This window comes from Thamnophis sirtalis, unplaced genomic scaffold (genome assembly GCF_051295495.1).
Source record: "Thamnophis sirtalis isolate CommonGarterSnake01/CBP01778 unplaced genomic scaffold, rThaSir2_p1.2 scaffold_8, whole genome shotgun sequence".
Lineage (NCBI taxonomy): Eukaryota > Metazoa > Chordata > Lepidosauria > Squamata > Natricidae > Thamnophis > Thamnophis sirtalis.
In genome coordinates this window covers 20,557,172-20,583,583 of record NW_028261388.1, presented here as the reverse complement: position 1 = coordinate 20,583,583, position 26,412 = coordinate 20,557,172, and the positions used below count along the sequence as shown (strand labels likewise).

The 26,412-nt window shown below is 40.1% G+C and overlaps 1 protein-coding gene across 1 annotated transcript in view; it reads left to right on the top strand.

The window, feature by feature from the left end:
* Positions 1-25,466, top strand: part of LATS2 (large tumor suppressor kinase 2) — a 61,066-nt gene extending 35,600 nt beyond the window's left edge. Inside the window, exons 3-8 of the mRNA XM_087721215.1 lie at positions 12,534-12,666; positions 13,341-14,887; positions 16,689-17,271; positions 19,096-19,278; positions 19,881-19,987; positions 22,079-25,466. Of these exons, the coding sequence (XP_087577341.1) occupies positions 12,534-12,666; positions 13,341-14,887; positions 16,689-17,271; positions 19,096-19,278; positions 19,881-19,987; positions 22,079-22,573 (3,048 nt within the window). The 3' untranslated portion in view covers positions 22,574-25,466. The remainder of the gene's footprint in view (positions 1-12,533; positions 12,667-13,340; positions 14,888-16,688; positions 17,272-19,095; positions 19,279-19,880; positions 19,988-22,078) is intronic.
* The last annotated feature ends 946 nt before the right edge of the window (positions 25,467-26,412 follow it).

Here is a 26,412-nt window from a genome sequence, read left to right as displayed (position 1 = left end):
CCAGGTTTTAAACATTGCCTTTGAAGATGTCGGTGAACTTTCCCTTTTGAAATATCGTTGGATTTCCTTACTGAATCAAGAAAAGATATTGGCTGGGTACTGCTATGTAGAGCAGTGTTTCCCAACCTTGGCAACTTGAAGATGTCCGGACTTCAACTCCCAGAATTCCCCAGCCAGCGAATGCTGGCTGGGGAATTCTGGGAGTTGAAGTCCGGACATCTTCAAGTTGCCAAGGTTGGGAAACACTGATGTAGAGGATGGGAAGCTTTTTTTTAAAGAAATGTAGCTCTCAGCTGACTCAGTTGAGTTTTACATCCAGTGGCAGAGCCAGAACAAAACCGGGAAAACAGCTTTTCCTCTACGCATTCCATAGCTTCCTTAATCGTTTGCACAGCCATAAGTTGCTGAGGACTTTTCAACTCAGCATTAAGTGCTCTTCTGAAGCCAGGTTTTCAAAAATATTTTGGCATGTTTTTAAGATTTAACAATATCAGAACCAGTTCTTTCCTTTTGCAAAATCTCATTTCTTTTGTAAAGAAGAAGCAAGTAAAGGGTAAAGGAGTTCTGTTGCGTTTTGCTATGCTAATTGTTGCCAATCATATGGGTCGGGGCTCTTCTCCATTACAAGGCCATTGAGCCTGCACTATTAGAAGACATTTCCACAGTCATGTGGCCAGAGTGATGTCACTGGATGCTGTTACCTTTGCACCTAAGTGGTACCTATTTATCTACTTGCATTTGTATGCTTTTGAGCTGCTAGGTTGGCTGGGGCAAGAATGGGAGCTCGCCACATTGTGGGTCTTGAACCAGGGCTGCCAGTTTTCCAGCCAACAAGCCAAGTGTCTTAACTGTTGAGCCAACGCACCACCCCTCTTGTGTCAAGGGAGAAAGGAAGGATATATAGATAGTCTCATTTAACAACCACAATTGGGATAGGCAACTCTCTGCTAAATGATACAGTCATTAAGTGAAACATGATGATACCGATGATACCTAACTCATGATGTCACTTCTACTGTGGTCAGTAAGTGAATAATCAGCGCAATGTCACATGATCATAACTTTTCTTGTGGCAATTTTCCCATTTACTTTGCTTGTGATAAGTCAGCTGTGAAGGTCTCAAGCAAAGTTATATATGACCACAGGATGCTGTAATAGTTGTTCGAGAACTGCTTTTTCAGTACTGTCCTAAATTCAAACGGTTGTTAAGTAGGGGAGTCATTAACTGAGGATTTCTGTATATTGAATAAATAGCATATTGAGAGCTGTCAGAGATTTGATATATTTAGATTTTACATTGTAACGCAATGGATCAAATTCAGCTGCTACATACTGAAGAGAAATAAGCCTATAAACTGTGGCTGTTAAAGTTGCTTTCAACATTACCACTACATTTTCAGTTTGTGTATTCAAAATGTATTTCAATCCACAATATTAGAGATTGACTTTGAAACAATATGTTGATCTGATCTAATACGAAACTTGTTATATGTATTCAAAACGTTATTGTCTTTTCACTCTGAAAAATAGAATAATTACAGCAAGATTATGACAATGTACAATTACTGGAGGAACAAATTCAAAGATTAAAATAAAAGGCTGTATAAAATGGATCCTTTAATCCAAATAAATAAATATAGTTGTCTAAGGCTATACTGAGTTTCCTGCAAATGTGGGAAATGCCACGAAAATATAAAATGGCCTGCCCCAGTTCGTGGCGTCCAGTTACATTGTTATAGAAATTACCGTATTTCTCAGAGTATAAGATACATCTTTTTGCCCTCAAAAAGAGGGTGAAAATTTGGGTGCGTCTTCTACACTGAATACAGCATTTTTAGCCTACCGAAACCCCACCCCCTTTGCAAAAATGGTCATACAGATGGTCTGGGAGGCTTCCAGAGTGTTCCTGGGCCTTTTTTGCCCCATCCCAGCCGCCAGGAGCACCTCTACAAGCCTCCCAAAACCTCTACATGCCCCTTTTTTGTGGAAAATGGCTCGGTTTTTGCTCATTCCACCCCCAGCCTCCAGGAGCACTCTACAAGCCTCCCAAAGCTCTGAATGCCACCCCCAATTTTTATTTTTATTTTTTGCAAAAAACAAGGCATGCAGAGGGTTTTGAAAGCCGGCAGAGTGCAAAAACTTTTTAAAAATTTACCTCTTCAAAATCATGGTGTGTCTTACACTCTGGTGCGTCTTAAAGTCCAAAAAATACGGTAAATCAATTTACATCCATTTTTAAAATTTTGCTTATTATTAAAGATTTGTACCGCTTCTTTTTGAAATGGATATTAGTTCTAGGATTAGCAGAGATAATGCTAAATAACAGACACACTTATCTCCAAGTTTTGACAGTTTGCAGAATTCTGACCTTCGGTTGTCTGACTGAAGGTCACTTGGGAAGTTTTTCACAGAATCATTCTGCAGAACGGTTTAAATGAAAATCTCATTCGGTTGTGTTTTTTTTAAATCCCAGCCATATTTTCTGTTACGCCCTGTGCTGATTGCTATTATTAGCTAATTTATCATTTAACCATTACATTTGAGTAACAGAAAGTCATGCACAAATGTCAATGGAGATTCTCAGTCATCCAGGTCATGGTTATCCCAAAGGGAACTTTTTCACAAGGGAACTGGACTTTCTTGTTTTTCGCTTCTCATCCTTTGAAGACGTTTGACTTCTCATCATTCCCCACCATCCAGTCAGAGCTGAAGAAGCTTCTTGATGAGAAAGCTAAATCTCTTCAAAGAAAAAGCAGAAAGTCCAGTTGCCTCTTGAAAAATCACCTTTGGGGCGACATGCGCAAATGTTTCAAATCTTCTGCTAAAAGGGGCACATCAAAACCTGAGCCTCTTTAGGAAGAATAAAAACCTATTTTTTTCATCCTGAAGAAGTGAATTCTGAAATGAAACTCTTTCTCAAGTCTTTCAGCCTATTGAAGGACTTAGCAGGTAATCTGCCATCAGCTCTGAGCCTGTCATTCTAGTCAAATTGGCAAAGGACAGATTTTGACCTGTTCGCCTGAAGGTCTTGGCTAGTAGCCCTGAATTTGAGAAACGTGCAGTCTATCCAAATTTAGAAAATATAGTCATTGAGGGTTATCATTACTTCCAGGTGAAAGCTCCAATTAAGTTGTATCTTATGGTCAAACAGGTGTGGCAATAAGGACTAAACAGCAAAAAAAAAAGGTTAAATATTATTCATAGGTAACTACCATGTTTCCCCGAAAATAAGACAGGGTCTTATTTTCTTTTAACCCCTGAAATAAGCACTTGGCCGTATTATTTTTAAGGTGCAGGAGACGGTGAGCATGGTCACCTCATGGCTGCTGCTGTGTTGCAATATTTTTGGGGAGGGCTTATTTTAGCGCATGCACACCAGTGGTGTGTTTCAAAAATTATTCGAACCTATTCTGTGGGTGTGGCCTCCTTTGTGGGAGTGGCTTGCTGCCCATGTGACCAGATGGGAGTGGCTTGCCGCCCATGTGACCGGATATGAAGATGCCGACGACACTTGTCAGAACCACCTTAAATTACCTCACACACAGCACTGGCATGCATAAGAATATGATGTAAACTTGTTTTTTTAAAAGCATCTTTGGTTTGCGTTAAAACAACTTCAACACACACAATGTTCTGATTGCACCACAAACGCAGTAGTCATCCTTACCTTTCACAGAGGCACTGAGTTGTATAAATATGAGCATGATAGTGTAGAATAATCATATCCAAGGACCAGTGGTGGGTTTCAAAAATTTTGGGAACCTCTTCTGTAGGTGTGGCCTGCTTTCCGGGTCCACTGGTGGAACCTCTTCTAACCGGTTCGGTAGATTTGATGAACCGGTTCTACCAAATAGGTGCGAACTGGTAGGAACCCACCTCTGATGCGCACCAAAGCCTGATTGGACTTATTATCCGGGGAAGTCTTATTTTCAGGGAAACAAAGGAGAAAATTGCTCTGGTTTAAAAAGTTATGGATCGCATAAGAAAAGAATTTTGCTTATCTCATACAGCTAGTCCTCGACGTACGATCACAATTGAGCCCAAAATTTCCATTGCTAAGTGCTGTTAAGTGAATTTCACCTCATTTAATGACCTTAGTTGTTAAGTGAATCATAGCAGTTGCTAAGTTAGTAATATGGTTGTTAAGTGTATCTGATCCCCATTGACTTACTTGTCAGAAGGTCGCAAAAGATGATCACATGACTCTGGAACAGTGGTGGGATTCAGCCAGTTCACACCTATTCGGGAGAACCGGCTGTTAACTTTCTAAGCAGTTTAGAGAACCGGTTGTTGGAAGAAATCTCCTTTTGGTTTTTCCCACTTTACAGGACTAATCCTGTAAGGAAGGCAGGAAGGAAACATTCTGGTATTGTTTATAGCCTAATCTTTATTGCCCTGCTTACAGAAACTGCCTCTCCGCTTAACCCTTATTACATTGTAACAGCCAAGGGAAGCGCCTATCAACGTGAGTGATGTTGAGTTGGCCACACCCACCCAGTCACATGACCACCGAGCCCCGCCTACCCAGCTTGTCATTAGGGCAGAGAACCGGTTGTTAAATTATTTGAATCCCATCACTCCTCTGGAATATTGCCACCAACACATGAGTCAGTTGCCAAGCGTATGAATTTTGATCACATAACCATGGGGATGACGGTCCTACTCATAAGTCACTTTTTTCAGTGCTGTTGTAACTTCAAACAGTCACTATAGGAAGTGTTGTAAGTCGAGGACTGCCTGTATAGCAATTAGTTCCCATAGAGGTTAGAAAGATGCAGGATATGAATGAATAATGCTCTTCTATCCCAGCAAATAGACATCTGTCTCTGAATATCAGAAAAATGTAGCCACAATCAATCAACTGAAATCCATCATTACTTCTTAGGTAGTAATGATTTATTTTAGGTTGTTATTTTGCAAAGAGTTTTCTTTTACTTTTCCTCATTTGACTAGCTTTCAGGTTTATTGGATGACCTTAGACTTCAATACTGTGAGAGAGAACATCTTCCTTTCTGGTAGGTGGCGCAGTGGCGCAGTGGTTAAATGCAGCACTGCAGGCTACTGCTAGATCAGCAGGTCAGCGGTTCAAATCTCACCGGCTCAGGGTTGACTCAGCCTTCCATCCTTCCGAGGTGGGTAAAATGAGGACCCAGATTGTTGGGGGCAATATGCTTACTCTCTGTAAGTCTACTGCTATTGCTATTGCTTTCTGAACTATTTAAATTTTAGATATTTCTACCATATTCCCCCCTCCCAATTGACTATTTCTGAAGCTAAAAAAGGAAGATCCTCATACAGTAGGTCCCTTGATCAATTTAAGTGTTTGTTTCATCCTTTTTGAAGTATAGTTATAAAAAAATATTCCATGTATGAATGCATTACTGATTAAATCATGGCATCGTATTGAAACTATCAATTTTCATTTTATTTCCTAATGATACCTCACTTTTTTTTAATTAAGCCCAATAGTACTTTTTGGATCAATCACTGCCACCTCAGATTTCTATCAGTTTATATACTGAATTACTTTTTGGGGGGTTTTCTTGTTTGTTTGTATGCATTTCCTTAAATAATTGGATACTAGCAAAATCAGTCAACTCACTTGCTAATCCCAGGTTAATGACTGTAGAATAAGTTCAAAAGCAGGGCCCCAATATGTATGCTGCAGGGGTGGGTTGCTGCCAGCATTACTGCTGGTTCGGCACACACAAAAATTTTGCACAAAAAATGTGTTTGTGGGCATTTGCACCTAAAAAGGTCTGTGCATGCGCACAATGTTAGAAAAGGGAAATATTAAATTTTTGCAATGAAGATTGTTCCGCGCATGCGCAGAACCAAAAATCAAGATGGCAGTGCCGAGGATAGAACAGGTTTGGGGGCGTGGCAAGCCGAGTTACTACCTACTGATAGGTAGTAACTCGGTCCGAACTGGTCCGAACTGGTAGGAACCCACCTCTGGTATGCTGGAAAATTCTCACCGTTTAAATTCTCTAGTATAAATTATTGATTGATTAGTCCTCTCTATTTTCTGTTCTTTAATTAATGACTGAGTTAAGGAGAGCTCTTGTCTTATGTGGATGCTGTATTTTCTCAGAAACCTTTACAAAAGCCTTTTTAAGAGGTCAGGCAGCCATTGTCTGCTAGATTACCTCATTCACATGCTTGTTGACGCCCTCAGAAAATTCAAAAAGGTCAGAGAGGCAACCATGTTGATGATTCCTTAACAAGCTTTATCTTCCTATAAACCCGATCATTTTAACTCTAATAACACTTGGCACCAATTTACCCACAACAGATGTTTCCTGGAGCTTTCTTGGTTCATGTACAAAAATGAACCACTGCCCGGTCCTGTTCTGAAGGTCATCTCACATATATTTGCAGAAGGATCAGCATGTTTACGTTTTAGTGCTTTAAAATCTCTTGGATGGATTCCATCTGAACCAGAGGAATTATTTGTTTTTCATTTGCCTCTTCAACGTAAAACGTATCTTGTCAGCACAATCTTTCCTCAGATTTCTCTCATTAAATTATCAGTTCAGATACGGATATTTGCACCAGGATGCTATGTGCTGACTACTAAATTACTTTGGGGACATGTCCTAGTTATATTGCTCTTCTTTAGGAATTTGCCCTTCTAGTTCTAGTTCTAATTTCTAGTTTATAATATGACATTGTGCTTTCTTTCTGAAGTCCGAAGGACAGTATTTCCCATAGACTTTTATGCTAAGATAACTATATGCACCTATTTGTCTCTTTGTCATTAACTTTCTTTTTAGCCCTATAGCTCTGATCCCCCAAGCACCCCAGTTTCCCCCTACACACACACACACACACACACACACACACACACACACACACACACAGAGAGAGAGAGAATTTTGGCTCAAAGACTTTTAATATTCACTTCTGAACACTTAGACAGGATGCCTTTAAGGAAACATCTCTGCCATACGTGTTGTCTTCTGTGAGCACTTGACTTCTTTGATTTCCCTGCTTTATAGTTTGTTTATGTCCTACTTTTTAATAATCAAACATTTTTACCTGAACTCTGCAGAGATGATTGATGCCGAACCAGATGTTTTCCAGCTCATTTCATTTTCCTGGCTGGAGATGGGATGGATCTGCTAGTAGTTCCATCCTGTTTTAAATTGTTACCTTCTTTTTAAACACAGTATTATTTCCACGGTGACTATCAAATTGGATTCTTCTGCCCATGCATTCCTTCATATTCCTCAGGTTTTCCAGGTAGCTGATTTTGCATATTCAGTGGTGGGTTCCTACCAGTTTGGACTGGTTCAACCTAACCGGTAGTGATTTGACGGCCTGGGTCGCTGGAACCGGCAGCGACCCAAGCCTCCACACCTTCAAACCGGTTCTCCTATGGTGGTGCCATTTTGATTTTCAGTTCTGCGCATGCACAGAACAATTTTCATAGCACAAATTTACCCCCCCCCCATTTTTTTAACATTTTGCGCATGCACAGACCTATTTATGAGTAAATGCGGTACACACACCGAACCAGCAGTAATGCCGGGAACAAACCATCTCTGCACATGTGAGCTATGTAACTTTTCAGTTAAATATAGCTTGATCCTCTCAACTTCCTATTTAGAAACCTGCACTTGGCTTCCAGAACCTCAAAAATCACCATGTCATGGGTTCCACATTATTTACGCCAATGTGCATCATGACTGCTGAATCAGTCGCAGAATTATTTACCAAGCTAAGTGAGATGTGTAGTTTTGTTCCATCATGCAGGATGACTTTTACAAATCCTCCTGTCTTTTTCTCTGTCATATCATCTACTCCTATAAAATATCAGAAGCATATCCATGACAAAAGAGAATATCTGTTCATCACCAAGAAATCGAGCGCTTCTAATATATTTTCATACAAAAAACCCCAAAACCTCCATAACAGCAGAATAATTGTTACCTTGCTAATGAAATGACATTGTCTTATCCCTGCAGACCCTCAGCCGAGGTGGCGCAGTGTTTAAATGCAGCACTGCAGGCTACTTCAGCTGACTGCAGTTCTGCAGTTCGGCTGTTCAAATCTCACTAGCTCAGGGTTGACTCAGCCTTCCATCCTTCCGAGGTGGGTAAAATGAGGACCCGGATTGTTGTTGGGAGCAATATGCTGACTCTCTAAACCGCTTAGAGAGGGCTGAAAGCCCTATGAAGCGGTATATAAGTCTTATTGCTATTGCTATATTTCCATTTCTCCACATCAGTTTTCCTGAGAAAGAATTCAATCCAGAAAACACTATCCCAAGTATATTCTAGATCAGGGGTGTCAAACTCATGGCTCGTAGGCTGGATGCGTCATGCCCGCCCAGTTTAGCGAAGGGGGAAAAAAGTCACGATATGTCATGTGACGATGCCCTGACAATGCAAGTTTGACACCCATGTTCTAGATAATAAGTCTAAGCATGCTTATATAAGGTCAAAAAAAGTATTTAAAACTCCATGTAAATGCAACCATGTTCAACCATATAGCCTCATCTTTGTTCTAGCTGACCTGTGAAAATGAGGCAGCTGCTTTAATGTGTTGACTCATTAAAGGAGCCATACCTTTTCTTCTCTTTTTGCAGGCTTGTGCAGAAGCATGAAAAAAATGGCTAGTTTAATGAGTAGCTTGCATGAAGTTTGAAGCAGTTCATTCAGATTATTTGCAAATTGGTCCTCTGCACTATGGGATAGGTCCATATCTCTGCTAGTTTTCTACCTCTATAGCTCTCTTCCTTAATTTCATTTTGTTTACTTCTATGCACTATTGCTAAACTCACCTGTCTGCCTAACCTCTTATTATAATGATTTATAATTTAGATGTAGGTACTCTCTTAGACTCCCGCTCATGTCCTGAGAACTGTTCTCCATCAATGCTCCTCTAATTTACAATACAATACAATAGCAGAGTTGGAAGGGACCTTGGAGGTCTTCTAGTCCAACCCCCTGCCTAGGCAGGAAACCCTACACTGTTTCTGACAAATGGCTATCCAACATCTTCTTAAAGACTTCCAGTGTTGGGACATTCACAACTTCTGGAGGCAAGTTGTTTCACTGATTAATTGTTCTAACTGTCAGGAAATTTCTCCTCAGTTCTAAGTTGCTTCTCTCCTTGATTAGTTTCCACCCATTGCTTCTAATTCTACCCTCAGGTGCCTTGGAGAATAGTTTGACTCCCTCTTCTTTGTGGCAGCCCCTGAGATATTGGAACACGGCTATCATGTCTCCCCTAGCCCTTCTTTTCATTAAACTAAACATACCCATTTCCTGCAACCGTTCTTCATATGTTTTTGTCTCCAGTCCCCTAAACATCTTTGTTGCTCTTCTCTGCACTCTTTCTAGAGACTCCACATCTTTTCTATATCGTGGCAACCAAAACTGAATGCAGTATTCCAAATGTGGTCTTACCAAGGCATTATAAAGTGATATTAACACTTCACGTGATCTTGATTCTATTCCTCTGTTTATGCAGCCTAGAACTGTGTTGGCTTTTTTGGCAGCTGCTGCACACTGCTGGCTCATATTTAAGTGTTTGTCCACTAGGACTCCATTTCTAAGCCTCCCACTCAGGTTTTCCTTTTAAACCCCATGTAAAGGTTCAATTTCATTCACCAACTCAGGATTGCATCTCCTAGGACTAGCAGAGTATTTATAGAGCTGAATAGCTGCTGGCCCATCCCCAACTAGCTAAATAAATCCCTTCAGCCACTACCTTGTGCTCAGTGGAGGTCTATTGTAATGAAGTTGATCCAGTTTTCCCGTGTGTGCGTTTTTTTTGTACGGTATTTTTCCATATTTGTTGTCTTAATGCCTTAATGTATGTAACAGGTACAATTTTAAAAATGTAATTATAGGCATATCCTGCAGAAGCCGGGGGCCCTAAGTAAACTATTATAAAACCTTCATAAATGGCCCAGAAATAGAAATTACCATGTGTTCTGGGAAACAATATTGTCTTCCTTGAGGCTTAGCAGCATGAATAATCACAATGAACTTTCCTTAAAAGGCTAATTCTCCTTTCTTTTGAAAAAGCCCATTCTTCTGCCACTCCCTTGAAGAGCTCCTCATCTTCTTCCGGCATCTGTTGCCCGTCCTTCTTGTGAATGGAAAAGCACATTGTTTATGTTTGTATTAAGGATGGGAGTTTTAGCGGTTTCCTTTGGTCCACATCTTGAACTGCCTGTTGTCTCCTTCAGACATACCAATCCTTGGGAAAGGATTCTTGTCTGTTTTTGAGGAGAGGAGGAATCTTTCCATAACTTCTTTCACAATCTTTACTTATGATTATAAATATACTCTGGCAACCAGCTCCCTTTTTTCCCCCTCTCAATGAAAAATGTCGCTGGGCAGTCTTATAAAACAACTGGAGTCCTATCCTCTGCCAATGCGAGTGGGGAAGTAAGCCAACACAGAGGCTAAAACAGGGGAAACTGTCCGCTGCTATTCCAGCCTTGATGAAATAGTATTTAGGTAAAGAGCGCATGGAAATAACTTCTGGCTATGAAACGATATTTATTTTCTCCAAGTGGGGGTGGTTAATGTAGTCCCTGCTTAACAACCAATCATTCAGCCAGTAAATGAAGTTACCGACGGCAGCGAATTAATGGTAGTTACAATTGGTCCTGCAGTTATGGCCATTGCAACGCTCCACAGTCATGTGATTGTGATTCGGCCACATGGCAACCTATTTGCATTTATGATAATGGCATACATTTCAACTCCCCCCACCCGACTGTCTACCGCCATCTCTGCTCTCTTGGCCACCCTGTACTCCCCAACTATTTGTTCTCATATAAATTATTTTAAAAGAATATGAAGTCTCAGAAGGATGCTATCTCTAGCATAATGTACGAAGAGCTGCTGCAAGGTGTTGTGGCCCGCCAGTGGCCAGTGGAGCTGGTGGCAGACTCAGTCAGTGAGGAGGTTGGGGAGGAACATGGGCCAGTCCTGGAGTCTGGGGAAGGCTCTGATGAGTGCTTTGCGTCAGAGGTAGAGATGGGGCCAGGGCTGTCCGACAGTTATCAGCTGCCTTCAGAGTCAGATATCAGTGGGGCAAAAGAACAGCTGGAACCTGTTCCCTATGTGCTCATGCATAGAGTTGCCAGGATAAGGGAACAGTTAAGGAACAGGGGCCAACTCAAGAGTAAAGGCACAGATGGGCAATGAATGGCTCCTCCCATAGGGAATAAAGAGGAGCAAAAAGGGAGGGGAGTTTTCAGGAGACAATTAGTTCAGTTCATTAGGGTGAAGATCTGTTCCTGACTTTTTGCCAAGTAATTGCTGCTACAGCATGGGTTTGGAAGATATCAGCCTGGCAAGTGTCCAAGCCTGATAAAGGTCTGTAGTTGTAAAAACTCATGAAAGACTGTTTGCCGGGACTTTGCTGGAGAGGAATTCCCTTTAACCTAAATAAAAGTTTTTATCGGGACGAGGTCTGCTTCATGCTCTTGGGAAACCTAGGTTAGAACAGGTGTCCCTGTAGAACTGAATTTTTTTAAAATATTTGGAGCATTCTAGCTACAGGCCAAAACCTAGTTCATTTGAGTTTGTGTCTTGAGTTGCTAGTGGGGTTAGTGGGCATTCTCAGCCAACTAGTTCTAGAAAGCTTTGTTCTACACCTAAGTGATAAAATATGTGGGTTTCTAGACCTTTTGAAACACCTCCTTGTTTTTACTTTTTAGTTGAATAGTCAGTTAATTGGATTGTACATTTTGAAGCTTGAAACTGGTTGAACAAAAACCTTAAAACAACCATGCAGCTATGGCTGTTTTTAAAAAATGAAATGGGAATTACTTTTGCTACCAGTGTTTATAGAAAGATGGTGCAGGAAAGAATGCCTCTTTTAATATAACATTTTCTGTGAAGTCTGTACATAGACTGTAGTGGTTCAGATGCTGGACTAAGACCAGGGAGATTCAGGGTTGGATCTTCTCTCAACCACAGAAATTCATTGGGGACAGTGGTGGGATTTAAACAAAAATAACTACTGGTTCTGTGGGCATAGCTTGGTGGGCATGGCATAGCTTGGTGGGCATGGCAGAGGAAGGATACTGTAAAATTTCCATTCCCTCCCCACTCCAGGGGAAGGTAACTGCAAAATCCCCATTTCCTTCCCATCAGCTGGGACTCAGGAGGCAGAGAATAGATGGGAGCGGGGCCAGTCAGAGGTGGTATTTACCGGTTCTCCTGACTACTCACAATTTCCACTACCGGTTCTCCAAAACTGTTCAGTACCTGCTGAATACCATCTCTGATTGGGGGACTTTGGACTACTCAAAACCCAATTTACCTCATGAAATGGTTGTTGTGGGAAAATCAGAGGAGTGCAATCTATATGATTTTGAGCTGCTGAAGGAAAGGCAGGATACAATAAATAAATATTGCTTGCATTTTTTCTTTTATTTTAAAGGCATAACATATTCAGATATAATGCATCAATAAAATGCATCAGTTCGTTGTACTTGTATTGCATAAAATACTTCCAGATTGTTTACAGATATCTTGTGTTTGTTTAATTTTGTCTAGGAAATGGCTGTTAGAGCTCTCAAACAGACTGGGAGCAGAAGCATTGAAGCAGCTTTGGAATACATTAGCAAGATGGGATACGTAGACCCTAGAAATGAACAAATAGTCCGTGTAATTAAGCAGACTTCTTCAGGTAAGCAAGTTACACATCTTCTACATGAGTTTCTCAACTACTTCAAGGTGGATCTAGCTCTGAATGTACACCAGATTAAGACGTCATCTCTCCTAACTTCGCTAAATGTAGCACCACATTATAAGAGAGGAGGAAGAGAGATGATGGTCCTATGGAAATCTCTACATGAAGTTCCATGACTAGATCGTTTTATGTGATAATCTCTCATGTAACTGAGTGGAATCCTTGTGGAAACTCCATTGCATTTAATGTTAAAAGATTTGCGATTGAAATTTCCTTTTACAAGGAAAAACTAGATGTAAGAATTCCATGCTGTTTTCAGTGCAAACAGAAAAGGAATATCATAGTCTATGTACATCACTATTTTTCTTTCACATGTGCAGCAAGACAAATATGCTTATAAAGAAACTTCAGGAACATTTTATTTTTCCCCAAAATTGATTTCATGCACAATGAAAAGTAAACTTGACTGGGAACCAGTGCTTAAACAGTGGACACAATGAATAATTGTTTTAAACCTGGCATGATTACATAAGGCTCTCTCCTTCCTTCCCTCCCTCCCTCTCTCTTTCCGTCTCCCTCTGTGTGTCTGTGTATGTTTGAAAGAAAGAACAGCATTTATTCATATACCTATCTTTCTGATGTTAATCCGTTCATTGTGTTATTCTCCACAGGAAAAAGTATAATGCCAAGCAGTGTAAGCCGAAGGCCAAGTTTTGAAGGAACCCCTGAATCTTTTTCACCTTATCACCAGATAACTAACCCAGCCTATGAAGGCACTGGCTTTGGTGCTGAATCTGCTAATGTGATCAGTGAGGTTCCCAGACCATATATGGACTATTTACTTTCTGCTTCTCAGTCTGCGACCATGAATGCTCCTGTACAAAGGCCACCATGCTTAAGCTCCCACAACACTCCTGGCAACCTTCAACAGAAAGCTTACCCTACCAACATGGATTCCCCAGTCATCAGCTATCCAGTGGCAGGTCATAGTAACCAAGCTTTGCAGTTGCAGGGCACCCATGGCTCAAATAGTCCACATTATGGCAGACAGCCTGTGATGGTGCAGAGTGAGAGCCTTGGATATGGAATTCAGCGGAGCCATTCTTTTCAAAATAAAATGCAACAAGAAGGAGGCTATCCGAGCCTCCCTAACAAAGCAGCTGTTGCACCTAACAATTCTGGCCATGGGTTTCAGCAGGCACCGGCTGGTCTATATATGCCACATTCCCATCACAAACAGCCAATCCCAAGTTCTCACCCAATTCATGTAATCACCAGAGGTGCTCCATTTAGTAATGAATTTTCAGACAGCCCACCCCAGGGTCTCTTAACCCCATCTAGAAACAGCCTGAATATGGACCTATATGATTTGAATAACTCTCAGATTCAGCAGTGGCAAACAACCTCTTCCTCCTCTTCCTCTTCTTCATCCCGTCGTGATTCACTGCAGAGCCAAGCATTGGAAGCCTCCCCACGGCAGCATGCACCCTTCAGGCCAGATGCCTGTGTCCCCAGTAGAACCAATTCTTTTAACAACCACCAGCCACAAATGCCCGTACCTTTGAGGCAGGCTGCTTCGGGCAAAGCTGAGGCCTCCATTCCTTCTCCAAATACCATCACGGCTGTCACAGCTACTCATATTCTCCAACCAGTGAAGAGCACAAGAGTGATGAGGCCTGAACCTCAGACTGCTGTAGGCCCCGCGCATCCAGGTTGGTTACCGGCACAGTCCTCACCACTAGACAACCTAGGAATGATGGAGCAACACCCCCTTCCTGTTGGGGGAGCAAATGCCTATCAGTTAGATGTTGATTATAGCAATCAGGAACTCAGGTGCCCTCCACCGCCGTATCCCAAACATTTGCTGCTACCCAACAGCTCAGAGCAGTTTGATATGAGCTGTTTACGTCCAGGAATGGAACAAACCATTCGGAGAATCCCAAGCTCATCAAGCAACAAATCTGAGGAAAACGGGGAAAGGAATGACAAAATCAAGACAGCTAAATCAGAAAAAGTGGGCAAGGATAAAAAGCAAATACAGACCTCCCCAGTCCCAGTGCGGAAGAATGGCAAAGATGAAGAGAAGAGAGAATCCCGAATCAAGAGCTACTCACCATTTGCCTTTAAATTCTACATGGAGCAGCATGTGGAGAATGTTATAAAGACCTATCAGCAGAAAATGAATCGCCGGCTGCAGCTAGAGCAAGAAATGGCCAAGGTGATTTATTTTTGTGGGGCGGTGTATTTGATTTTGTAAAACTTGTTATGTTAGGATTTTCCATGTACCCATAAATCATACATAACAGTGCTGTATCTAAAGAAAAGCAAGTTTGTAGGTCTCTTTTCTACATACAGCATCATTTTGTCTAAAACCAAAAGGACATTTCTGTTCCTTTAACATGTATTTGTACCCTATGATTATCTTTAAGTGTTGTACTTTATGATTCTTGACGAATGTATCTTTTCATGTCTTTTTATGCACGCTGAGAGCTTATGCACTAAAGACAAATTTCTTCTGTGTCCAATCACACTTGGCCAATAAAGAATTCTATTCTATTCTATTCTAAATAAAAAACGTAGATATAAAGTTTTCCTCCAGCATGATTAAGGGTTATTCTGGTGACAGTCCCTGCCACTTTCTTGGCAAGATTGCGGAACTGATTTGTCATTTTCTGTTTTTTGAGTGTGATTGGACCAAGATCATCCACTGGCTTGGTGCCCAAGGTGAAACTAGAACTCACAGTCTCCTGGTTTCTAGCCTGATGCTCTAACCATTATACCAAACTGACCTAAAAAAGCAATTCTCACAATTACATGTATTGAATCCAACCATTTTTTATGTTTGTCAATCGTGTCATGAAATGAATACGATTCTGGACACGTTGGGAAAAACTCATTGCGGAGGCCTATGCTGCATATACTCCTCCCCTGATATCTAATGGGAAGGTCCTTCTCTGCAGACTTTGGGCTGTCCAGGCAGATGTTAGACGAAGCCTGGCTTAACATAATCTGTGCTGTATTTTAAAATGTAGAGCCCAGGGGTGGTATTCACTTACCTTCCCTACCAGTTTGCAAATGCGAGCCTGCATCCATGGGATGCCATAGAGCCGGGGTGGGTGGGTGTAGCCACCTGCAATTTCTGTTACCGGTTCAGGTGAACTGGTTCGAACCGGCAGAATACCACCTCTGGTAGACCCTCTATCCCAGTGATAGCTAACCTTTTCCCCATCACGTGCCAAAAATGGGAGTGCAGGGGGACCGTGCATGGGCGTGCCACACCCATAATGCTATGTGCGTGACCCCGCGCACACCACACCACCCAACCCCCGCTTTTGGCATGCAATGGACCAATTTTTCGCCTTCCCCAGGCTCTAGAGGCTTTCTAGGAGACTGAGGAGGGCAAAAACAGCCTTCCCTGCCCCCCCCCCCCCCCGAGGCTCTCCGGAGGCTTCAGGAGGCTTCCCTGAAGCCTCCAGAGAGTGAAAAAAGGGCCCTATGGGCAATCGGAAGTTTGGGAACGGACTTCCGGTTTGCATTTTGGGCCATTTTTTGCACTCCAGGGGCTTCAGGAGGTTTCCCTGAAGCCTCCGGAGGGTGAAAAACGGCCCAACATGCAAACCGGAAGTCCGTTCCCAAACTTCCAGTTTGCATGTTGGATTGTTTTTCACCCTACGGAGGCTTCAGGAAAGCCTTGGGGGGGGGGAGGTGAAAAACGGCCAAAAAGAAGGCCAAAGTCAGCTGGCTAGAGTGCACATGTGCGCTGGAGCTGACAGGACAACAGCTTGCATGCTCCACGGGCCACCTGTTTCGCTCTCATGGCTCTACCCCCAACCTGATTCCCTCCAAATTAGAGGAAACTAGCTTAGAACTTCAGAATTGGACAAAAAGATGATCGGCTGTAATTTAGAGTTACAGTATAACTAATATACTTGTGTAGGTTTCTGATAATTGTTGCCATGATACTGATTATTTTGCTTCTTTTTCTTCTCTCTCCCCCCCACCTCCTGATTTTGACTAAGGCTGGGCTTTGTGAAGCAGAGCAAGAGCAGATGAGAAAAATTCTCTACCAAAAAGAATCAAACTATAACAGGCTGAAAAGAGCTAAAATGGATAAATCAATGTTTGTAAAAATCAAAACTCTGGGCATTGGTGCTTTCGGTGAAGTCTGCCTTGCTTGCAAAGTAGATACTCATGCTCTTTACGCCATGAAAACACTGAGGAAGAAAGATGTGCTCAACCGTAACCAAGTGGCTCATGTCAAAGCTGAGAGGGACATCCTTGCAGAAGCAGACAATGAATGGGTGGTCAAGCTCTACTACTCCTTCCAAGATAAGGACAACCTGTACTTTGTGATGGACTACATCCCAGGAGGAGACATGATGAGCCTGTTGATCCGAATGGAAGTCTTCCCAGAAAAGCTAGCTCGGTTTTACATTGCTGAACTAACTTTAGCCATAGAAAGTGTTCACAAAATGGGATTTATCCATAGGGACATCAAACCAGATAATATCCTGATTGATCTTGACGGACACATCAAACTGACTGACTTTGGCCTCTGCACTGGATTCAGGTGGACACATAACTCAAAATACTATCAGAAAGGTAGAGTGCCTATATAGTTTTAAAAAGGAATAACTAATAATGCTAAGCTTTGACATTTTGGTTACTAAATTGTCACTTTTCAGGGTATAAGAATCAGATCTCTCTTTTACAAATTTACAATCTAAACATGTTGCCCAGAAAATAAGAGGGATTGGGTGCAGGGTTATTATAGTAGAAGTATGCATGCTGTTTTTTATTGATCATTGGATAAGCTGAAGTGCAATGCAGCAACTCTTCAATTTGACAACTTTCTTGGAAGGCAAAGCAAACAGAGAATTCACAGAGTTATCGTGCGAATTCAATTAGACTGCCAGATTGGGTTAGGCTAAAGTAGAAAAATATACATCACAGCTGTTTAAAAGCCCATTCCTGAAGACTATTCAGAAACACAGTAGAAATTTAAGATAGTGTCCAATGTTTATTTTAATAATTCATAACTCACTTATTACGTAAATTCTTTGAATGGTATGCAAAACATCAAAAACATCAATATTTTAAACAGAACTATGTAAAATATCTTAAAAGACATAAGAAAGGCAATACCCTGTGGTGTTTTGGGAAGGAATTCCAAGTAGAGATAGCAAGGGAAACCTTGAAGAATCAGGGAATTTTTGGTAAGGTTGGTAAGAGATTGACGAGAAAAAAGAGGGTGGAAGGCAGACTAAGTAGGAATGTAAGAATAAAACTAGGAACAGACACAAAATCAGTACAGCTAGTTCTCAACTTACAACCATTTAATGACCATTTGAAGTTAACAACAGCACTGAAAAAAGTGACTTAGCATATTTTTAGGAGTATACGATGCACCGGAGTATAAGATGCCCCAAGGTTTTGAAGAGGCAAATTTTTTAAAAAAGGTTTTGCACTCAGCAAGCCTCCCAAAAACGGCCCATTTTTTGTCAAAAAAGGGGCAATAGGAAGCTTATAGAATGCTCCTGGGAGCTGGGGGGGGGGGGCAAAATTGAGCAAAAAACAGCCCATTTTTTTGCTCATTTCTGCCCTCCTGAGCCCCCAGGATCTCTCTGAATGCCTCCTACAAGCTATGCACAGCCATTTTGGTGAAGGGGTGGGGTTTCAGGAGACAAAAAAAATGCTGTATTCAGTGTATAAGACAGTGTATAAGACACACCCAGGAGCTGAGGTGGCGCAGTGGTTAAATGCAGCACTGCAGGCTACTGCTAGATCAGCAGTTCAGCGGTTCAAATCTCACCGGCTCAGGGTTGACTCAGCCTTCCATCCTGTCGAGGTGGGTAAAATGAGGACCCAGATTGTTGGGGGCAATATGCTGACTCTCTGTAAACCGCTTAGAGAGGGCTGAAAGCCCTATGAAGCGGTATATAAGTCTACTGCTATTGCTATTGCTATTCAGCCTCTTTTTGGGGGGGGAAAAGGTGCGTCTTATACTCCAAAAAATACTGTATGATCTTTTTTCATACTTGTGATTGTCATGTAATCAAAATTTGGATGCTTGGCAACTGACATGATGGCTGCAATGACCAGAGATCATGACTCACTTTTTGCAACCTTCTAACAAGCACAGTCAATGGGAAAACCAGATTCACTTAATAACCATGCTACCAACTTAACAACTGCAATGATTCACTAAGCTGTGGCAAGACAGGAAACTCTTTATAAATAAATCACCCACAGAAAAACGTTAATACAAATTGCAACATAAATGAATTACATTCTTCATATCTAGAATATTGTAATGCAATTCAGTTTGAAGAATGTCCGCTTTTGTTTTGTAATTGGAATGGTTGTATGGATCTTTGATTGTAATCTGCTTTTTTGTTTTGGTTTTTGTTTGTCGTCTTTTGAAAGGGAGTCACATCAGGCAGGATAGCATGGAGCCAAGTGATCTTTGGGACGATGTATCTAATTGTAGATGCGGAGACAGGTTGAAGACCTTGGAACAGAGAGTTAAAAAGCAACATCAGAGATGCTTAGCCCATTCCTTAGTTGGCACTCCCAACTATATCGCGCCAGAGGTTCTTCTACGTAAAGGTAGATAGTTTTTATCTTTGTTAGAAAGGCATTGTTACTTTGAGACCCTGTTGTTCTCATTTGTGCTATTTAATATTCTCTTAAATCCAACTGCTCATTTATTTATTAAACTGTTATTTACCATGTGAAAGTGTGAATATGCCATCCATACCTAGATAAACTCTTAAAGCTGTAGGATGTTCAGCTTTTCTTATAACAAAGATAGAATTACATAAAATCCATAACTGACTTTCCGATCTAGACAATTTCCAAGAAAACAGACTTGGCAAAACCATTTTTACAACAAATATTGGGTGAAACAGATGACAGCATTCAAGATAGGTGAAATTTTATGAAGAATACAATGCTTTGTATGTTTTCTTAGCTTTACAAGTTCACTGAATAAAGTAAGCTGAATATTCTTGAATGCACATTTTGTTTGCATTAGTGGGTTCTAAATGAACCATTTCCATGATTTCATTTTTTTAGATTAAAAGATTTAATAAGCCTTCTTATAATGGGATATACATTATGGTGGTAGTGTTGATGGTGATGGTAACACTCATGATCTTTAAATCTAGCACGAAACAATGAAAACATTTATTTTTCTGCTTACCTTTCAGGATATACTCAGCTTTGTGATTGGTGGAGTGTTGGTGTAATTCTCTTTGAGATGTTAGTGGGGCAGCCTCCATTTTTGGCATCAACTCCTACAGAAACTCAGCTAAAGGTATATTCACTTATTGTTACTTTTATGTATATTTATGGTGTGTCAGTGGTGGGTTCCAGATCCCGTTGCAACTGGTACACTGCGATGGGGCTGGGTGACCACCATGGGCGCATGCACAACCACCGCCCTGCAATGCTCCAACTGCTCGGAGTTCACGCAGGCACTGTACGCTGCGTGTGCATGCACAAATGGCCCAATTAGCTCAAACAGGTAAGGAACGAGTGTGGGTCCTCCAAAGCACTGTTCCGGTACGTTGGCGGCTGCTCCCAGCCAACAGCTGGAACCCACCACTGGTGTGTGTGTGTGTGTAAAGGGTCAGACTACCATACATTAAAATCATCTCAGAAAGAACCAGTAAACCAATAGACTATTACAATCATATGTCATAACTATAGGACACAAATCAAATAAAGCCCTTCCAAGTAAATCAAATATATCCAAAGATCCAGTTGTCCAAGGGAAAAAATAGGGCTAATATACAACATAGATTGTAAGGATTGTAACAGCCACCATGTAGGTCAGATAGAAGACTAGCAGAATGTATCCACAAACACCAATTAGCAGTCAGAAGACACAATGAAAATGCCTTAATCTCTCAGTACATGGACAGACTCAAACATGGTTTCAGCTTAGAAACTCTGAATATACCAGACCAAGTTAATCCAAAACCGCTATGGAATTCCTGAAAGCTTGGCATTCAGACAAATCAGCCATCAGTAGACACATAGATATAAACTATGTTTACATACCATTCAAAACAGACAATAAAAAGCTTAAAAAGAAACAAAAAGATCAGAATCCCTAGCAGCCAATACTCAGATAAGAGTAAAAAAACTCTTATAAAATATCCCAATCAAGGTACCACTAACAAAATAACTGCATCCCCACCAACATTGATAGGACAAGCTACGTACAGTAGACAGGGAACAAACTTCATACTAGCACTGAAGATGTTTTCTAGTTGGGTAATGAAACATCAGCAAGCAAACACTCAAGCTCAGAGAGCACCAAGGACTCCACAGTTTAACTCTAATCTACATATACATATTCTTTCCTGTTGATTATTATATAATTGTGTTGTCCTTGGAGAAAGTTAAAACTGTTCTCTTTTTCACACAAACACATATATCTATTAATCTAAATAGGATTGATTGTTATTAAATACTTAATCAAAATAGCTTTATATGTGAGCTAATATATCTATATTGGCAATCAATCTTGATTTTTATATTGTATATATAATACATAGGGTACTTCCGTGGCTTCCCCAAAATAAGAGCCAACTGGAAAATAAGCCCTAGCATGATTTTTCAGGATGCTTATAACATAAGCCCCATCCCAAAATAAGCCCCAGTTAAGATTGTCTGCCAGACGGACACATTTAGTACCGCATTACCCCAGAAATAAGACCTAACAGGATAATAAGCCCTAATTCGTCTTTTGGAGCAAAAATTAATATAAGACCTGGTCTTATTTTCAGGAAAACATGGTAGACTACTGTATTACATCCCTGGGTGCCTCTGTTCTTCTGAAGGTGGATCAGGTTATTTGTGGGATATCATTTGTTTAGATAGGCATATCACTTAAGTGGTCGCTTTATGTAAAAGTAAAGTAATTTAAGGGTTTTTTTTTGGTTGTGTGGAGATTATTGGAATTATCTGTGCATTAATTTGAAAGCATTTTTGCTTCTGCCGATCATTAAGTAGGGCATATTTAGCAGTGAGATGGGCCCCTTTGCACAGTGGTATCTGTAGTTTCACTAAATATTTGCTACTCTCCTTGGTTCAGAGACAGCAAGACTTCAACAAGATTATGATGAAAGAACTGAGTCAACTGAGGACTATGCTAAATATGCAATTAAATTTCTTCCTAGAATCTCTTTATGAAGTAAGAGTCTTTCTGCCGTGATCTGGTTATCTATTAAATTTGCTCTCTTTGTAAGTGAAGTGATACATACAAAATAAAACAAAAGGCAGAATTGTCATTGAGTACATTGGGTACCAAACAACTGCAGAATTATTTTGCATGCGGATGCCTTACACTTCATGCAGATTGATATTCAACATTAACTATATACTTCTATTTTTTTAGGTGATAAACTGGGAGAATACTCTGCACATTCCCTCTCAGATTAAGCTCAGTCCTGAAGCTAGCGACCTTATCACAAAACTCTGTTGTTCCGCTGAAGAGAGGCTTGGAAGAAATGGAGCAGATGATATCAAGGATCACATCTTCTTTGACTCCATAGACTTCTCCACTGACATCCGCAGACAGCCAGCTCCTTATGTCCCAAAGATCAGCCATCCAATGGACACTTCCAATTTTGATCCAGTTGAGGAAGATGGGCCTTGGGATGACTCCAGTGAAGACAATGCCAGGGCATGGGACCCTCAGGCCTCATCTAATGGCAAACATACAGAACATGCCTTCTATGAGTTCACTTTCCGAAGGTTTTTTGATGACAATGGATACCCATTCAGATATCCAAAGCCTTCTGGGCTAGATATAAGCCAGCCTAAAAATCCTGATACAGAAAACAAAAATGGGCTGGATCAGAATGGAGCCTGTCAACCTGTATATGTGTAAATGACTGTAAAGAATCCTAAAACAAAACTTTATTCATAAATTTAGGGTCTTCCTTACATAGTTCTTGGTTGGGATCAGTTCCAGTTCAGGATCATGCAATTCTGGGGAAAGAAAGACTTGAAAAGAAGGTTCTAAATGCTAGCTGTTTCAGATTTTAGGCCGTATAGAACTGTAAATAGCTTTGTTGATGAGTGCACTTGAAAACCAGATTTCAGTCTAGTTTCTAAGGCCTGGTGCGTTGCATTCTTAACCAATTTTTTCTTATCTGCTGTTGCATTTACATGCTTCTACAGCATTGTGCTATTTTTTTATTTTAAGTGAGCAAAGAGCACTTATTTTTGTTTATAGCAGGGTTTTTTTTCCTACTAAATTATAGGAATTAACTTTGACAAATCATGCTGCTGTTCTTCTTTTTCTCATTTGTTAAAATTTGGATCCATCGCACTTATGTCACATTTTAGGAAAATACATAAGATCGAAGAACATATGATTAAAAGTGTCTGTGCAATAATATTTAGTCAGAGGAAAAAATGTATTACGTCTAATGTCCTAAATTTACCGGTGCCATTTTTTGTATTCAGACCCTAATCTTTATGTGTATTTTTCCACATTTCAAAATTCTGACACAATTGTCGAAGCTGCTTTTATTTCCCTTTTGAAAAATATGTTGGAATTTAGTATAATCGTAGTCTGAGCAAGTGGCAGTCAGGATGTGATATCAATGATTGGTGTGTGGAGAGTGCTGCATGGCTTGTGTTATTTTGTTTTTCTGTTTGAAATGACCTTTTTCTTGCCATTCACAGGCAGGTCCTGTGCATCTATTTTTAATGAAGATCTTTAATTTTAGACCTTCAATAGGTGTGCTGATAAAGTATTGTGTGGATGGTTTTTCTATTATGATTGTGTGCTATCTATTATACACTATATTGCCAAAAGTATTCGCTCACAACTGCTTCTGATTATGTGGATGGGCGAGTGAATACTTTTGGCAATATAGTGTATGTTCTCTAAGACAAATGGCAAAACTCTAACTCATGTAGGGATTGATGGTGTGTATAGGAGGAAGGAGAGCTTGGTTTAATCAGTTGTTTAACTTCATAGGATACTTAGCCTCCTATAAAAGGATAAACACCAAAACATAGCTTTCAAGATCACTTTGTGATCAAAGTCTATGGCCCATCTATCTAGCACAATGCACAGTATTCAGTGTGTTTGTAAGTTGCCATATAGTATTCATGAATATTATCATTTAGTATCTGTATGCAGAATTATATAATGAGAATGTTCAGTTCTCTGTGCCTTAAAATGGAATTAGGAGCCTTATATTCTTTTTTTAAATTTATAGGACTCTTCTAAGCTATAATGCTAAGTGACAATGAATTTCTGGAATGTATTGGACATATAAAGTTGATTTATTGATTCAGATGATTAGGAATAATGTACTGACTCCAGGCAGTGCAGGGTAATTTAGCAAGCTGTTCCTTTAAAACAGAGGTTTTCAAAACCCTGTTGTCTAAGACTCTTTTATTGGATATGCTGGAGATTGAAAATGGGACTCTTATCTACAATGTATACGCTTCATCAACAGGTTCTTCTAGTCTTCCTTAAGGTGAATTATTCATTGTTGTGATTGCATTTTATGGTGGAAAAATCAAAGTGTGCAGCTTCCTTTAATCATTTAAGCAAGAGTAAAGAACTTTTTCCTTCAGATGTTGCTGGACTAATAATTCCCTTGTTATCAGTTTCATAGCACAGTCTTTAATGAAGAATGTTGGGTTTTAATGAGTGCCAGCATCTGATTTAAGCATCTCTTGAGACCAAATGAATATAACAAATTTTGGGTATGGGGTTTTTTTTTTTTTTTTTGCCTACCCGTGATGATTTCCAGATCTAGAAACTACATACATGATAAAAGCATGGAGCTGTATTTTGTTTGAATCTGCAGGTAAGCCCTATGTCATCAGTATAAAGAAAATCAGAGATGGTACAATTACATAATGGTTTATCTAAACTACGTAAACACAACAATGCTGACACTTCCAAGGGTGCTTGGAACTGTGAACTATTATGACCTGTTTAAGTGGAGAGATTTATCTTAACCAAGTATATACAGAACAGAATCTATTTAGGTGGCAGCCATAGTTGTCTTAAGTGATGTATCAAAATGTTGGTCTTGATTAAACCTGGTCCATTATATTGTTATGTATTATGATAGATCAAACTAATCCTTCATCTCTATCAAAATACAAACATACATTTAAGATTTTTTTTGTTTAAAATACACATTTTATTAGCTATGTTAACATAAAGAATACTCAAAGTGATAATGGAATGCTAAAGATAATTAAGCCATAAATAGCATCATTTATATTCTATATATACCTAAATAGATTTTTCTTTCAAATCCTTAATTCAGATTAGTTTAACAGTCCTATTTTAAATGACTGATTGCAATAACATTTGAGGGCAATATTCCACTGTGTGTTTGCTTATTTTATGTTTTTAAATCTAAAGCTTCAGTTTTTCCTATGTTATTCCATATGTTATTTCTTAATATTTTAATCTATCATATCGTACCCATTGTCTAGATACTATCTAAAACAACATCTTTAAATCCATCAGAGTAAACTAAGCAAAATGATTGTGTATTTGTTTACATTTGTATGAAAGGAGTGTTCTGAGATATGCAGTGCTTGTGTTGTGGTGGTTTATGAAAGATTCAGTATTACTACTTTTTATATAATGCCATTTTTATATTTACATCTATCTGTCATCCTTTTATGTGGTAGGTTCTTCCTCAGGAACTCAGTTTAACTGTTATTTATTTATCATTTGCCTTTTGAAAGCTTCTGCTGGCACAATTTATTATTAAAAAAAATGAATCAAACTCCAAGATGTCTCTTTTGGATTCTTATGGGCTATAAAATGTTTGAAGATTAAACCAAAATTGTGGTCTGTTGAGCTGAAGATCAGCATGGACTCGGTACAGGGATTTCTCATTCACCTAACAACTCCTAATTGGAACTGGCAACTCTGTCACCAAGCAGCATGGTCATTAAGTGAAATGTCATGTGACCGCTCTGCTTAGTGACAGTAGTTCCAGGTGAGCATGAGGTAAAGTTGTCTTAAGTGAAGTAAAATATTGGTGTTGATTATACCTGTTGCATTATATTGTTATGTATTGTGAGAGATCAAACTAAATCTTCATCTTTATCACAATACTTTTATTTTTTTATTTTTTTTAATACACATTTTATTAGCTATGTTAAAATAAAGAATACTCAAAGTGCTAATGGAAGTACTTAAGTGTAAGATAAAGGACTTGAGGTAAAGGGACTGTGAGTCCCTTGGACTGCAAGGTGGTCAAACTGGTCAGTCCTAGAGGAGATCAACCCTGACTGCTCTTTAGAAGGCCAGATCCTGAAGATAAAACTCAAATACTTTGGCCACCTAATGAGAAGGAAGGACTCAGTGGAGAAGAGCCTAATGCTGGGAAAAATTGAGGGCAAAAGAAGAAGGGGACGACAGAGAATAAGGTTGCTGGATAGAGTCACTGAAGCAGTAGGCGTGAGCTTAAATGGACTCCAGAGGGTGGTAGAGGACAGGAAGGTCTGGAGAAACGTTGTTCATGGGGTCGTGATGGGTCGGACACGACTTCGCAACTAACAACAACAACAAAGGGCCTTAATTCCCCCATCCATCTATCTCACCCCCATCTTTTTTCCTTTTGGCTGCCCCGGCTGCCCATAGCCCTCAGCCCTTCCAACTGTGCCCTCAGTGAAAGAAAAACCTGGCTGGCACATGAAAAAGGATTCTAGCCAGTGCACAAAAGAACATCA